This window comes from Salvelinus fontinalis, chromosome 27, assembly GCF_029448725.1.
Source record: "Salvelinus fontinalis isolate EN_2023a chromosome 27, ASM2944872v1, whole genome shotgun sequence".
Lineage (NCBI taxonomy): Eukaryota > Metazoa > Chordata > Actinopteri > Salmoniformes > Salmonidae > Salvelinus > Salvelinus fontinalis.
Window position 1 is genome coordinate 4,921,348 of NC_074691.1, and position 16,324 is coordinate 4,937,671.

General features: G+C 41.3%; 1 protein-coding gene across 1 annotated transcript in view; it reads left to right on the plus strand.

Annotated features, from left to right (window-relative positions):
- Positions 1 to 7,570: 7,570 nt before the first annotated feature.
- LOC129824894 (serine/threonine-protein kinase MRCK beta-like) overlaps positions 7,571 to 16,324 on the plus strand; it is a 130,455-nt gene continuing 121,701 nt past the window's right edge. Inside the window, 1 exon segment of the mRNA XM_055884444.1 lies at positions 7,571 to 8,505. Within this exon segment, the coding sequence (XP_055740419.1) occupies positions 8,331 to 8,505 (175 nt within the window). The 5' untranslated portion in view covers positions 7,571 to 8,330.

Genomic DNA, 16,324 nt, shown 5'->3' on the forward strand with positions numbered 1-16,324 from the left:
AATAGAAAGAGGAATGGGAGGCCCCGGTGCACAACTGAGCAAGAGGACAAGTACATTAGAGTGTTTGAGAAACAGACACCTCACAAGTCCCCAACTGGCAGCTTCAATTATAGTACCGGCAAAACACCAGTCTCAACGTCAACAGTGAAGAGGCGACTCCGGGATGCTAGCCTTCTAGGCAGAGGTCTTCTGTCCAGTGTCTGTGTTCTTTTGCCCATCTTAATCTTTATTTTTTTATTGGCCAGTCTGAGATATGGCTTTTTCTTTGCAACTCTGCCTAGAAGGCCAGCATCCCGGAGTCGCCTCTTCACTGTTGACATTGAGACTGTTGTTTTCCGGGTACTATTTTACAAATACAGCACGCTAACTAAACATTACAGAATTACAATATTAGCTGTCCATTTGTCAGTATTGTTGTGTCACTGTAATATTAGTATTGACCCTAATTCTAAAGTCCCAAGGGGTCCCCATTGGAATTCTCTTGAATTCTTCCATGGGAATCCCATAGGACTTTTCCATAAGGGATGCACTATAGGCCCTGTTGTCTGTGTGTGGGAGTTTATGCACTTTGTACTGTGAACCATTCAGAGGTGTGGGGGTCAATGGGAGTCAGATGCGGGGAATCCCCACCCATGTCACAGGGTTCCCCAAGCACACCCATTATTACCGGCACAGGTGAAGGAACGGGTGCAAAAACGCCCGGAAGAAAAGAGAACAATGGAGACGCGGGAGAGGAATAACACATGCGAAAAGAACGAGAAATATAGAACGAAGAAACCAGAAAAGAAAAGGACATTGACAGAAAAAGACAAAGAACAGATTAAAAGAGGGAGAACATTCCCGTAAGGCCGAGAGCCAAAGACAAGCCACAAAAGAGTATTTAATATGATGATTATCGAAAGACTCTTTGGTTTACAGGTGAAATGCTCTTAACCAAGATAGGTTTTTATTTCCCCTTTCTTGAACCAGCCGAGTGCCATGCTGTGAGTATCAAATATATAATGTAGATTTTTGCAACTTAAAAAGCTGACTCTTCCTCTGAATAAACCACACCTCGCTACCTCATAGACTGGAACCCCTCTGGACCAATCACAGGACATACATACATACAGTATATCGCTGGTTTTTGGTATGGTATGCCTTGAACACACATCTCATAACTAATGTATCTAATAGACAGTTGTGGCCAAATATACTGCCACCCTTGCACTTTTCTTAAATAATTCCCTATTTCTTATTCTTCCCCCAAAAAATTTACATTTGGTCTCCACCCCTTGTTATTGGATGTTCAACATTGCAGAACCAATTTTACCTTTGTGAACTTAAGTTTACATTCATAATTCAGAAAATAAAGACAAATCGCATGGACAAAATTATTGGCACCCCAGAGATAGTACTTGGTTGCACAATATTGGACCAAGAAATGTGCAGACAAATGCTTGTTGTAGCCAGCAATAAGCACCTTTCTACTGGCAATTTGGCCCACTTTTCTGCAGCAAATGCTCTAATTATTCCATGTTTGAGGGGTGCCCTCCACCAACTGCTGTTTTCAGCTCTCACCATAGGTTATGATGTGATTCAGATCTGGACTCACTTGCCACTCCAGAACAGTCCAGTGTTTCTTCTTGAAATATTCCTGGGTGCTTTTGATGTTTGTTTGGATCATTCTCCTGTTGGGAGATCCACAACCGTCAATGGAGATTCAGTTTTTGGATACTGGGTTGAACATTGGACTCAAAACCCAGATAATATGCTGATTTCATGATGCCATGATTTGCACGCTCAAGACCCAGCAGTACCAGAGCCAGCAATGCAATCCCACAGCATTATCAAACCTCCCCATGTTTGATTGTGGGGAGGGTGTTCTTTTAATTGAATTATTAAAATGTTAACTTCCTCCATTTTATACTTTACTTTTTATAGATGCAGACCTGAAGATGTTCAAGCAGCACCTTGAGAGCAAGCATCCAAAGTCTCCAATGGTCCCAGTACTGGTTGATGTTCAGGCTTAAGTGACCACACACACTCAAATGGACCTCAACTTCGGACACTTTGGAATTCTCCATCTTATATTCCCTATGCTACTTCCTTCACTTGTTCCTATCAAATAAATACGCTTATTCATTCACGATTATGGATACATTCTGCAATTAGTTACTCTGGCTTTGAATCTGCAATAGAACATGTCAACAAGTGAAGTTCTGATATGCTTTAATACAGAACTGCATTCTGACGCCATTCATTTAAATAGATTTCACCTTGTCATATAGTTGGCAGAAATGAGAAGGGAATAAATAAAGACCTCCACTGGCTAAAGGAGAAGAGGATCTGGTAAAACAAGAGTATGTTTCTAATATCGTCTAGGAAGGTAGCTAGCTAGCTATATAGCTTCTTTGCAAAAGACAAGCCTAGTATTCATGGCACATGAATAATATCTGACTGCTACTAGGATAGTATTCTGCATGAGACACAATACCAAATGCATTACTAAGAAAATAAAAAATGACTTCAATTAAATATAGAACAGTAAATTAAAATGTTCTATATAGCTTAATTGTTCGATCAAGGTACCATTACCTCCTGTTTCAACATGATAATGCATGGCCCCATGTCACAAGGATCTGAACACAATTCCTGGAAGCTGAAAATGTCCCAGTTCTTCCATGGCCTGCACACTCACCAGACATGTCACCCATTGAGCATGTTTGGGATGCTCTGGATCGACATCTACAACAGCGTGTTCCAGTTCCCACCAATATCCAGCAACTTCGCACAGCCATTGAAGTGGGGTGAGACAACATTCCAAAGGCCACAATCAACTCTATGTGAAGGACTACATGAGGCAAATGGTGGTCACTGTTATGGGTGTAAGATGGCACAGTGATGCCATCTGTTGGTAAATGTTAAGTAGAGCAACTCCAGTGTTTTACCGGTGTGCTTGATATACCTGGATGGATTGTAATGTACTGAACAAGACTGGTTACTCGCATCAAGTTAGTAGTTAGCAGTTAGCTTCAGTGTTGTTAGCACTGGTCAGACATGGCAGCAAACATTCCCCCTCCTGCCATTATGAAGCTCAGCAAAAATTAGAGCACATACTGGGATACATTTAGAGGTGAATGGGAGGACTATGCACTAGCATCGGCACTTCTGGAATAGGATGATGATGTAGTGACTGCCACTTTGAGGACTATAATGGTAGCTGAATGCCGACACGTACACAAACACAACCTGAACCTAACAGCAGTTTAGCAAGGTAACGCAACAGCTATTCTTGATGCTCTTGAACAGTACTTTAAGCCAGCAAAAAATGATATCTATGAGAGTTATGTTTTCGGTTGTTGCAAACAGGAGGACGGGGAGTCCGTTGACAGCTTTGTCACCAGGCTAAGGGATAAGGCAGCTACATCTGAATATGGTGCTTTAAAGAGATGAACTGATCAGAGATCAGATAGTGCTTGGTATAGCTGATGAGGGCATGCGCAGACGTTTGATGTAAAATGGCGTTGCACGTTTTATGTGCCCCCAACCGATTGTGTTTTGTTGTTTGTTTATTTGCGTTGTTTGTAACTTCTTTTTTAAACTTTTTTTCAACATCTCTTATGATCCAAAAAAACTTCTAGACATCAGGCATCAGGACTGAGATTACTCACCATGGACTAGCAGAATCCTTTTCTTCTTTCACAACACTGACGAGCCCGAGGCGGAGGATATACGGCTCCCTCAGGAAAAGGCCCCGACCCCAGTGATCTGCGTGAAGAGGAGGCGGAGAAAGACAGGCCAGAGGGCGGGCTGCCTTCTGAGGAGTAGGAGGCGATCGAATAAACCCCCACTCCCCTCAATTCTGCTCGCAAACATGCAATCTTTGAACAATAAAATGGACGAGTTATTGGGAAAATTAAACTACCAACGGGATATTAAAAACTGTAACATCTTATGCTTCACGGAGTCATGGCTGAACGACAACAATATCAACATACAGCTGGCTGGTTGTACGATGTACCGGCAGGATAGAACAGCGGCGTCTGGTAAGAGAAGGGGTGGCTGTCTATTTAATTTTGTTAACAACAGCTGGTGCACGATATCTAAGGAAGTCTCGAGCTATTGCTCGCCTGAGGTAGAGTTTCTCATGATAAGCTGCAGACCACATTGCCTACAGAGAGTTTTCATCTATATTCTTTGTAGCTGTTTACATACCACCACAGTCAGAGGCTGGCACTAAGATAGCATTGAATGAGCTGTATTACGCCATAAGCAAACAATAAAACGCTCACCTAGAGGCGGCGCTCCGAGTAGCCGGGGACTTTAATGCAGGGAAACTTAAATCAGTTTTTACCAAATTTCTATCAACATAATAAAATGTGCAACCAGAGGGAAAAGAACTCTGGACCACCTATACTCCACACACAGAGACGCATACAAAGCTCTCCCTCGCCCTCCATTTGGCAAATTCCTGCTTACAAGCAAAAATTAAAGCAGGAAGCACCAGTGACTAGATCAATAAAAAAGTTGTCAGATGAAGCATATGCTAAGCTACAGGACTGTTTTGCTAGCACAGACTGTAATATGTTCCGGGATTCCTCCAATGACATTGAGGAGTACACCACGTCTGTCATTGGCTTTATCAATAAGTGCATCGATGACGTCATCCCCACAGTGACCGTACGTACATACCCCAACCAGAAACCATGGATTACAGGCAGCATCCGCACTGAGCTAAAGGCTAGAGCTACCGCTTTCAGTGAGCGGGAATCTAACCCGGAAGCTTATAAGAAATCCTGTGATGTCCTCCGACGAACCATCAAACAGGCAAAGAGTCAATACAGGACTAAGATCGAATCGTACTACAGACGTGCTGGTGAAGCTACGTCACAGAAGACAGGTCTTGCTGGTGAAGCTACGTCACAGAAGACAGGTCTCCAAGTTCATCTACGACGGGCCTCTGGAGACTCGGATCTTGTGTACAGAAAGTGGCACCACGCTCCTACTTGGTCGAAGTGAATGGATCACTGTACCGTCGTAACAGGGTTGACCTTCGGATTGCTGAGCCAGCACCTACTCAGAACCCCAGCATGACAAAGGATGGAACCCCAGCAAATCAGGTGAGGCCTGAGGCACTGGGCGGAAAGCCAGGGGATCACAGTTCGGCCGCTCCCTCGCCCATCACTACTCCCCTTAGACAGTCAGGTGACACGCCTGTGCGTGAAACCGCAGTCCTCGCAGACAAGCCCCCTGTCTTTTCACGCTGCGGGCGTCTGTACCAGCCACCTAAAATACTTAATCTGAAGGTTTCCATTTGGGATTGTTGACAGACAAGAGATATTAAAATATAGAAAAACTGGGAAAAGTGAAGAAACTATCAAAATGTGTTAAGTTAATACCTGAAAAAATCCTAAACTGTTCATGTCGAAAATTATTACTAGGTTTGTTTTGTTAGTGAATTGACAGCTCCTGTCCTATTTTATAAAAGGGCAGAGGTTATGGGTGTAAGATGGCACAGTGTTGCCATCTGTTGGTAACTGTTAATTACTACAGCTCCAGTGTTTTTACCAGTGTGCTTGATATACCCAGATGGATTGTATTGTACCTATCAAGACTGGTTACTCGCATCAATGCCTCTGTCTCGTCATTTAACATCCAAACAGTCACACCAGATACTGACTGATTTTCTGATCCATGCCACTACCTTTTTTTAGGTATCTGTGACCAATAGATGTATATTTGTATTCCCAGTCATGTGAAATCAATAGATTAGGGCCTAATTAATGTATTTCAATTGACTGATTCCCTTATTTGAATTGTAACTCAGTAAAATCTTTGAAATTGTTGCATGTTGTGTTTATATTTTTTGTTTCAGTGTAGCTACAGAATTGTAACGTGATATGTGATGCTCCATATCATAGTGTCAAATATATTGATAAAAGTCTCCTTGTCCGAGATAGATTTACATGGTTATCAAAACATGTTTCTACAATGGATACAATTAATGGTGAAAAAACTGTTGGAAACATTTCTGTGTTTGACCGCTAGGTTTTATCGGTATTATGACGCCTCCACTGTGGGGCTCAGTTGGTATGCAGCTACCCCCATTTCTCTTCAGTCTAGCCTGAGTCCATCAAAGAACAGGAAGTTAACAAAACAGAAAATAAAATAAAAATATGTGGTTTTCAGAGATGGCTTTATGAGATAGCTAGCAACTTGTAAACAATGACCCATTCCTATATGTAAGTACTATTTCAATAGTAATATTAAATAATACACATTGGCTGTTAAGCCAATCATATCATATGACTGTTGCCTTCCGTTTAAGTTTATTGGGATGGTAATGACGTTTATTTTTGATTATAATTATTAGGTGGAGGTCGCTAGCTACAAGAGTGTCTTCAACCTAGCCTAGCTTTAAGTTAGCTAGCTAGATGCTCTGCAGTGCAAGCTAGCTTGACTTGCTATAAAGTTAAAGAAACAAGTTGAGGAAAAAGTAACTTAACAAAACATGTTTTATTATCACCTGAAACAATATTTGTATCATGTCTTGAATAAAACGGTCATATTTTGCAATCTCCCAAAATAAATGCGATCTCTGATGAGAGACAGGCTCTCCTCCAGTGGTGTGTATGGAATGGAATGGGTAATTGTTTACAAGTTGCTAGCTATCCCATAAAGCCATCCCATGAAGCCCACAGTAGATGCATCAAAACAGCACCCCATAGAAAATAATGTATCTTCCGTCTCTCTGTGCTTCATCATTTTCCTTCAATTCGCAAGAGGCTGAATGTATCTCACTGGAGAAAGCATCCGAGCGAGGGAAACAGCGCCCCTCTGTCTCTGTATATGAAGCCCATTTATCTGATGCTGTCTGGTCAACAATAATATGATATTGTTGCATTGAATACAAGGGAAGCCAGCGAGCATTTGGCCTCCAATGATATATATTTTTTTATAATAGCCAATCAATGTTGAGCTAATCTGAGAATATGAATGATCCTGGTGCACCCCAAAAAAAGGGTAAAGGGAAGTCAATTTGGATTTGGCTTCACACCAATCACATCACCTCAAAAGCCAAACCTTAGGCCAAACCTTAGGTAATGACATTTGTTTTTGATTATAATTATTAGGTGGAGGTCGCTAGCTACAATAGTATCAAGGCACAGTGTCACGGCATATGAACTAACAGGTTATAGAGGAAACAACACAATTATAACAACACATAGATTGGAATATGGCCTTTTTTCCTGGTTTAGCTTCACATGTGATTTTGCACGCTCTCCTCCAATTTGCATAACAAACACTACACTTCTCCGTTCAGGTTCAGCAGTGGGGCAAGACTCCATGAAGATGACCTAAAATGTAATGACATACGTGAAGATGTAAACGGGCACAAGACTCAGTGAAGATGACGTATGGCGTAATGAAAAACGTCACGATGTGTAGAGGGCATTATTTGATGTGTATATTTTTTGACACGCAAAGACCCCAAAAGCGTTCCATATGAAAGCACCATTGCGCCCAGTGTCCGTCAATCATAGAATGACGTCATCTATCCATAGCGTTTCCAGTGTGGGTAGGCGGGGGCTCCATATTCCCTGGTCTCGACTCTTCTGCAAACTAGGGAGAGACAAGGCTAGACACGATTTCAGCTCCGTTGTGAGCCACACCGGCTACCATTGGAAGCTATTAAGAAAAAAAGGTTTAATCAACGAAAAGACAGACACTCCCCAATTTTGTGGTCATACCGCTCTTCTTTGAAGATGATTTATTGGGCATGCGAATGAGTAGATAATCCGACCGGTCAACCTGAGATTCGATGGGAGGAAAGCCCGGCATTACATGTCGGGATTAAAGCAAATTGGACCCACTGGGCCTCGAGTCTGAGTGAAGGAACACGGTGGCGACGCTTAGAACAAGGCAAATCTATGGATAAACATTGTTTATCAAAATGTCGGTCTTTTTTTTTTCTAGCTAGCTAAATTGAAGTTAAGGATTTCAGGGGTGTATTCATTAACTCTAACGTTAACTATTTATTGTTTAAGCACTAAACCGAAGCAAACAGTGCAAACGAAACGGGGAGGGACGCACCTGAATTTGTCCAATAAACTCGTTTTCTTTTCAAAACGTTTCCGTTTGGAGTAAGCGGTTTTTGTTTCAAAACGTTTTGCAACATACTCGGCATAATGAATACACCCAAATGCTCCACCTTGGCAAAATAAATCTTTACTTTTTCGGTTGCGCGTGAAGAGGGTAGGGTTAGATTTCTTCTTCCATACCAACTCGGGGAGTGATTTTTAGACTAAGAGAGTGGTAACTAACTAACTTCGCTCATTGATAGAAACATGTCAGCGAAGGTACGCCTGAAGAAGTTGGAGCAATTGCTCGTGGACGGAACCCTTAAGAACGCAAATTCACTGAGCGTCGAGACCCTTCTGGATATACTGATATGTTTGTACAACGAATGCAGCAACTCTCATTTGAAACGAGAGAAGCACGTGACAGACTTTCTGGAGTGGGGTAAGTTTTTACTTTTGATAACCTGTTATGATTTCACGGTCTGTGACAGGGCTTGTGTTCTTTATGTGCAATTATACATTCTCCGTTACTTGTAACCCATCTATGCTAACTCTGTAGCTGACAAGCTAACTGCAATTCTGGCCTAGCTAAGAGTCGGTCATTTGGAATAATTACATAAAGCTCTAACATACTCGCACTTAAAACCAATTAGCTTAATTAGGCGACTTATATTTAAAGTCATGGTACATTGTGCATATAGTTTGTGAAATAACCAATACCTTCATGATCAGTCTTTTGTCGAAAACTCTAAACACTAAACAGTTGTTTCTGAAATGTGAACCGGGTTAGTGTTCTCTTACAGAGGTGAATGTTCTGTTTTTATTGGATTGCTTATCTATTGGGACTCGGTGTGTGTGTGGAATCAAAATACAAACAGATTGCACTCTCAAGGATTGTGTTTTGTCAGGGAAACCAGTTGCTGATTTTTGACCTTCCTTCAGCCTGTCCTATCAGGCACTGTTTACATTTTACTTGTCAGAGCTGTTCTACAAATGTGACCACATCTCCAATTTGAACCTCATACCCAAGGAATGGTGTTCAGAATCAGGTGAGGGCGAGGCTCATAACCTCTTGGTTTCTAGTTTCCAGGTTGAGGGAAATTGAGGAATGTTACTACATCTAAAAGTCATTCATTTAGCCAAATAGGCTAATTGTTATTATTCATAATGAATAAGAAGCAAACTATTCTTTGTGACAGAATTCCTCATGTTTTATGTCAGGTCCCTCCCCTCCCTCCCTCCCCTCCCTCCCTCCCCTCCCTCCCCTCCCCTCCCCTCCCTCTCATTCCTTACTCAATCTGCTCCAGTCCAGACACACAAACTGTAGTCCACCCTGGCCTTTGGGCTGCAGTCATTCGATACAATGAGAGGATTCTCTAACTTGGGCTTTTCATTGACGTCATTAATGAGATTACACCCCAGTGTGTCTACTCCTGAAAATACGGTCGCTGTCATCAGAAGGTGCCAGAACTGTTTTCACTGTCCAAGAGAGTCCAGTGCACCACTCCTCCTTTGGTCCTGGAGCTATCTTAAGTCAGCGTCTGAAAAGGGGGGGGGGGAGTATGGCTGCACTGTTTCCTGCCCTACCACTGGATTCATAACATGGGCTCATTTGGTTTAGCCTAGGCCCGTTTGTGAATGGTCCTTTTGGAATTCAACCAGGGCAGCTAAATTATACTGTAGCGAAGGGCTCCCCAACCCTCTTCCTGGAGATCTACTGTCCTGTGGGGTTTCAGTCCAACCCTAATTTAACACACCTGATTCTACCAATTAGCTGCTCAACAAGAACTTAACTGGCTGAATCAGATATGCTAAATTAGGGTTGGACTGAAAACCTACAGGACAGTAAATCTCCAGGAAGAGGGTTGGGCAGCCCTGTTGTAGCGTAATGAACCAGTCCCAAAACCCTACACATGATTAGAGACCGGCATGTGCAAGAGTCAAGTTTATCGCTGTGGTCTTGGTCACATCGAACACCTCAGGGTTGTGTTCAGTCACCACAAAATGGGTGAAAGGTAGAGTGATATACACTACCGGGCAAAAGTTTTAGAACACCTACTCATTCAAGGGTTTTTCTTATTTTTTTTTTTTACTATTTTCTACATTGTAGAATACTAGTGAAGACATCAAAACTATGAAATAACACATGGAATCATGGTGAACCAAAAAAGTTGAAACATCAAAATATGTTTGAGATGCTTCAAATAGCCACCCTTTGCCTTGATGACAGATTAGCACACTCTTGGAATTCTCTCAACCAGCTTCCTGAGGTATTCACCTGGATTTGCATTTCAAATAACAGGTGTGCCTTAAGTTAATTTGTGGAATTTCTTTCCTCAATGCGTTTGAGCCAATCAGTTGTTTTGTGACAAGGTAGGGGAGTATACAGAAGATAGCCCTATTTGGTAAAATACCAAATCCATATTATGGCAAGAACAGAGCAAAGAGAAATGACAGTCCATCATTACTTTAAGACATGGTCAGTCAATGTGGAAATTTAGGAACTTTGAAAGTTAATTAAAGTGCAGTCACAAAACAAGCGCTATGGGGAAACTGGCTCTTATAAGGACTACCACAGGAAGACCCATAGTTACCTCTGCTGCAGAGGAAAAGTTCATTAGAGCTACCAGCCTCAAATTGTAGCCCAAATAAATGCTTCAGAGTTCAAGTAACAGACACATCTCAACGTCAACTGTTCAGGGGAGATTGTGACAGGCCTTCATGGTCAAATTGCTGCAAATAACTACTACTAAAGGGCACCAATAAGAAGAAGAGACTTGCTTGGGCCAAGAAACACGAACATTTAGACCAGTGGAAATTTGTCCTTTGGTCTGGAATTCAAGGCACACTTAACAAACAGCATTCTGAAGTGATACGCCATCTGGTTTGGGCTTAGTGAGACGATCATTTGTTTTTCAACAGGACAATGACCCAACACACCTTCAGGCTGTGTAAGGCCTATTTGACCAAGAAGAAGAGTGATGGAGTGCTGTATCAGATGACCTGGCCTCCACAATCACCCGACCTCAACCAAATTGAGATGTTTTGGGATGAGTCGGGCCGCGGAGTAATGGAAAAGCAGCCAACAAGTGCTCAGCATATGTGGGAACTCCTTCAAGACTGTTGGAAAAGCATTTCAGGTGAAGCTGGTTGAGAGAAAGCCACCAACAGCTTTGCACAATTGGCAATTTGAAGAATCTCAAATAAAACCTTTTTTAACACTTATGGTTACTGCTTGATTCCATGTGTTATTTCCTAGTTTTGATGTCTTCACTATTATTGTGCAAAGTAGAAAATAGTAAAAATAAAGAAAAACCCTTGAATGAGTAGGTGTTCTAAAACTTTTGACCGGTAGTGTACATTTTGCATATACATTTTACATAGAAGGTACTTTTATATAAAGCAATCACATAACAATAATATATTACCAAACAACATAAGCTCTTTAATCTTACCCCACCTATCACCCTAGACCACCCTCGTTTGGTTTCCACGTGCCATATATTTTTCAATTGCTGTAATGTAAATTTGTTTTTAACCTTTCCTGAACCTGTGACCAGAAACAAGCTACATAGGGGCAATACCAGAATAAATTATCTATTGATTCTGTCTCTTCCCAGCAAAATCTACAGAGCTGAGATTGTTGTGTGTGATATACAGTGGGGCAAAAAAAGTATTTAGTCAGCCACCAATTGTGCAAGTTCTCCCACTTAAAAAGATGAGGCCTGTAATTTTCATCATAGGTACACTTCAACTATAACAGACAAAACGAGAAAAAAAATCCAGAGAATCACATTGTAGGATTTTTAATGAATTTATTTGCAAATTATGGTGGAAAATAAGTATTTGGTCACCTACAAACAAGCAAGATTTCTGGCTCTCACAGACCTTCTTTAAGAGGCTTCTCTGTCCTTCACTCGTTACCTGTATTAATGGCACCTGTTTGAACTTGTTATCAGTATAAAAGACACCTGTTTTTCACAATTTAATCCAAGTTAAAGTTCCCTGTCTTAGTTCAGTTAGGGTCACCACTTTATTTTAAGAATGTGAAATGTCAGAATAATAGTAGAGAGAATGATATATTTCGGCTTTTATTTCTAGCATCACATTCCCAGTGGGTCAGAAGTTCACAAACTCAATTAGTATTCTCCGTTGACTGATAGTTTTTGTATTCTTCCTCCTTTATTGCCATTAGAACAATATTATTCTTCTGCCCTTTAAATCAAGTAATTTGGCTTTCATTGTTTTATCACCCCGTAGCACCTCTGTAGAGTCTTTTAGGGAGTCCACGGTAGTTTTCAATATCATATTCGCCGCTTGTGTTTCTTCCATAATTTTATTACTGTAATCCATTCCTGTTTTTAAGGCCTCAACCTCTCCCAGTAGCCCAGACAATAGAGACATAGTTATAAAAACATCCCCCTCAAATGTTACATTTGGAATTTGATGCTCGCTTCCCTTCAGTTTCACTCGCAGAGCTCGAGGAAAGGTCTTCTCTTGTTCACTTTGATGTATCTGATTCTTTTTCAAGCATATCAAAATGCTGATCAATAAATAGTTCAAGGTTCTCTATTATCCAGAATGTTTGTTTCGCAGTTATCAGCTAATCCTCAATTTTTATGATTAATTCATGGGACAAACTGTACCTGCCACGTCATCAATACCTTATTTACAGACCCATTTGATCATCGTTGGGATGTTCCTACAATTTGTTTGAAGGCCACCTGTGGTAAATTCTATTGATTGGACATGATTTGGAAATGCACACACCTGTCTATAGAAGGTCGGACAGTGCATGTAGGAGCAAAAACCAAGCCATGAGGTCGAAGGAATTGTCCATAGAGCTCCGAGACAGGATTGTGTCGGCACAGATCTGGGAAAGGGTACCAAAACATTTTTGCAGCATTAAAGAACACTGTGGACTCCATCATTCTTAAATGGTAGAAGTTTGGAACCACCAAGACTCTTCACTAGAGCTAGCCGCCTGGCCAAACTGAGCAATCGGGGGACAAGGGCCTTGATCAGGGAGGTGACCAAGAACCCGATGCTCACTTTGACAGAGCTCCAGAGTTCCTCTGTGGAGATGGGAGAACCTTACAGAAGGACAACTATCTCTGCAGCACGCCACCAATCAGGCCTTTATGGTGGCCTGACGGAAGCCACTCCTCAGTAAAAGGCACATGACAGCTCGCTTGGAGTTTGCCAAAAGGCATCTAAAGACTCTCAGACCATGAGAAACAAGATTCTCTGGTCTGATCAAACCAAGATTGAAATCTTTGGTCTGAATGCCTAGCGTTGCAGTTAAGAAACCTCTACAGAGTACCTAACCCGGATCCGGGAGCACCCCCCACCTCCCCCACACTGATTAGCATCGCTAGCATAGCGTCACAATTAAATAGTAGCATCTAAATATCATTAAATCACAAGTCCAAGACACCCAATGAAAGACACAGATCTTGTGAATAAAACCACCATTTCAGATTTTTTAAATGTTTTACAGGGAAGACAAAATATGTAAATCTATTAGCTAAACACGTTAGCAAAAGACACCATTTTCTTACTCCAACAGTTTCTTACTCCATCAGGTGCTATCACCAATTCGGCTAAACTAAGATATTGATAGCCACAAACCAACAAACAAATTCATAAGATGACAGTCTGATAACATATTTATGGTATAGCATAGTTTTTTTTTTTTAAATGTGCATTTTTCAGGTATAAATCACAGTTCTACATTGCAGCTGCAATCTGATATAGTGCTGATGCAGCTAGAACAATTACAGAGACCAACGTTATATAACTAATTACTTGTCTTAAAACATTTCAGAAAAAATACACAGCGTACAGACATTGAAAGCCCAACATCTGGTGAATCCAAACAATATTTCAGATTTTTTAAATGTTTTATAGCAAAAACAAAATGTAGCGCTAAATTAGCATAACCAGGCCAGCCAGAACCAGCTGGACGCGCCCGACCAGTTCACATGCACGACAGATATATGAAATAACATCGTAAATTGGTTCTTACTATTGCTGATCTTTCATCAGAATGTTGATCAAGGTGTCCTTAGTCCTGATGAGTCGTTCAATCCATTCACAATGGCAACTTCCCCTCTTCATTTAGCCTGGGTACTGGTCGACTGGCACGGTCCCTGTCCAAAGTTAAAAAACTCAAAGAACGGAACACGGCAAAACTCCCGAAAAAATTCTAATAATCTGATTAAACTATATTGAAAAAACATACATTACGGTGATATGGTCACATGTATCAAACAAACTTCGAGACAGAGATAGTTTTCATCCGTAACGTCAGCATAACAAAAGACAATGGCAGCTCTAAGACGCGTTTCTGAGAAAACCGGAAGTTGTCGGTCACGCTAAAGAAATAGGTCTTATTTCACGTCAGTACAAGATAAACAAAAAATTTCTCCTCTGACAACTTCCTGACACCTAGAGGAAGAAGAACGAAGTCTGTTTCGGGTCATAGGTGGCATGACCATATATAGGCAGAGCGTTGAAGCGAGCATACACATCTTGCAATCTTCTTCTGGCTCAGGGAAAGTGCTGTGAAATGACCTGTGTTTCACTCAGAGACGAAATTTAAACGGATTTAGAAACCATAGCTTGTTTTCTATCCACTGGTATATGGTTATATGCATATAGTAACAGCAATAATTGAATAAGAGGCAGTTTAATCTGTAGAGGCAATTATGCTAATGCGAAACAGCACCCCCTGTATTCTCAAGAAGTTAAGAAATTCATGTTATCAGGCAATATTAAGTAGTGAAATTGTCACTTCTCTTGCGTTCAGTGTAAGCAGAGTCAGGGTACAGTTGAAGTCGAAGTTTACATACACTTAGGTTGGAGTCATTAAAACTCGTTTTTCAACCACTCCACAAATGTCTTATTAACAAACTATAGTTTTGGCAAGTACACAAGTAATTTTCCCAAAAATTGTTTACATTTCACTTCTAATTCACTGTATCACAACTCCAGTGGGTCAGAAGTTTACATGCACTAAGTTGACTGTGCCTTTAAACAGCTTGGAAAATTCCAGAAAATGATGTCATGGCTTTAGAAGCTTCTGATAGACCAGTTGACACAATCGGAGTCAATTGGAGGTGTACCTGTGGGTCTATTTCAAGGCCTACATTCAAACTCGGTGCCTCTTTGCTTGACAATGTGGGAAATTCAAAAGAAATCAGCCAAGACCTCATAAAAAATATTGTAGACCTCCACAAGTCTGGTTCATCCTTGGGAACAATTTCCAAACGCCTGAAGGTACCACGTTCATTTGTACAAACAATAGTACGCTAGTATAAACACCATGGGACCACACATGGGACCATCATACCGCTCAGGAAGGAGACGCGTTCTGTCTCCTAGAGACGAACATACTTTGGTGTGAAACGTGGAAATCAATCCCAGAACAACAGCAAAGGACCTTGTGAAGGTGCTGGAGGAAACAGGTACAAAATTATCTATATCCACAGTAAAACAAGTCCTATATCAACATAACCTGAAAGGCTGCTAAGCAAGGAAGAAGCCACTGCTCCAAAACCGCCATAAAAAAGCCAGAATACGGTTTGCAACTGCACATCGACAAAGATGGTACTTTTGGAGAAATGTCCTCTGGTCTGATGAAACAAAAATAGAACTGTTTGGCCATAATGACCATCGTTATGTTTGGCGGAAAAAGGGGGAAGCTTGCAAGCCGAAGAACACCATCCCAACCGTGAAGCATGGGGGTTGCAGCATCATGTTGTGGTGGTGCTTTGCTGCAGGAGGACTGGTGCACTTCATAAAATAGATGGCTTCATGAGGATGGAATATTATGTGGATATATTGAAGCAACATCTCAAGACATCAGTCAGGAAGTTAAAGCTTGGTCGCAAATGGGTCTTCCAAATGAACAATGACCCCAAGCATATTTCCAAAGTTGTGGTAAAATGGCTTAAGGACAACAAAGTCAAGGTATTGGAGTGCCCATCACAAAGCCCTGACCTCAATTCTATAGAAAATTTGTGGGCAGAACTGAAAAAGAATTTGTGAACAAGGAGGCCTACAAACCTGACTCAGTTACACCAGCTCTGTCAGAAGGAATGGTCCAAAATTCACCCAACTTATTGTGAGAAGCTTGTGGATGGCTACCCGAAACGTTTGACCAAGTTAAACAATTTTAAAGGCAATGCTTCCAAATAATAATTGAGTATGTACAGTATACTTATGACCCGCTGGGAATGTGAAAGAAATAAAAGCTG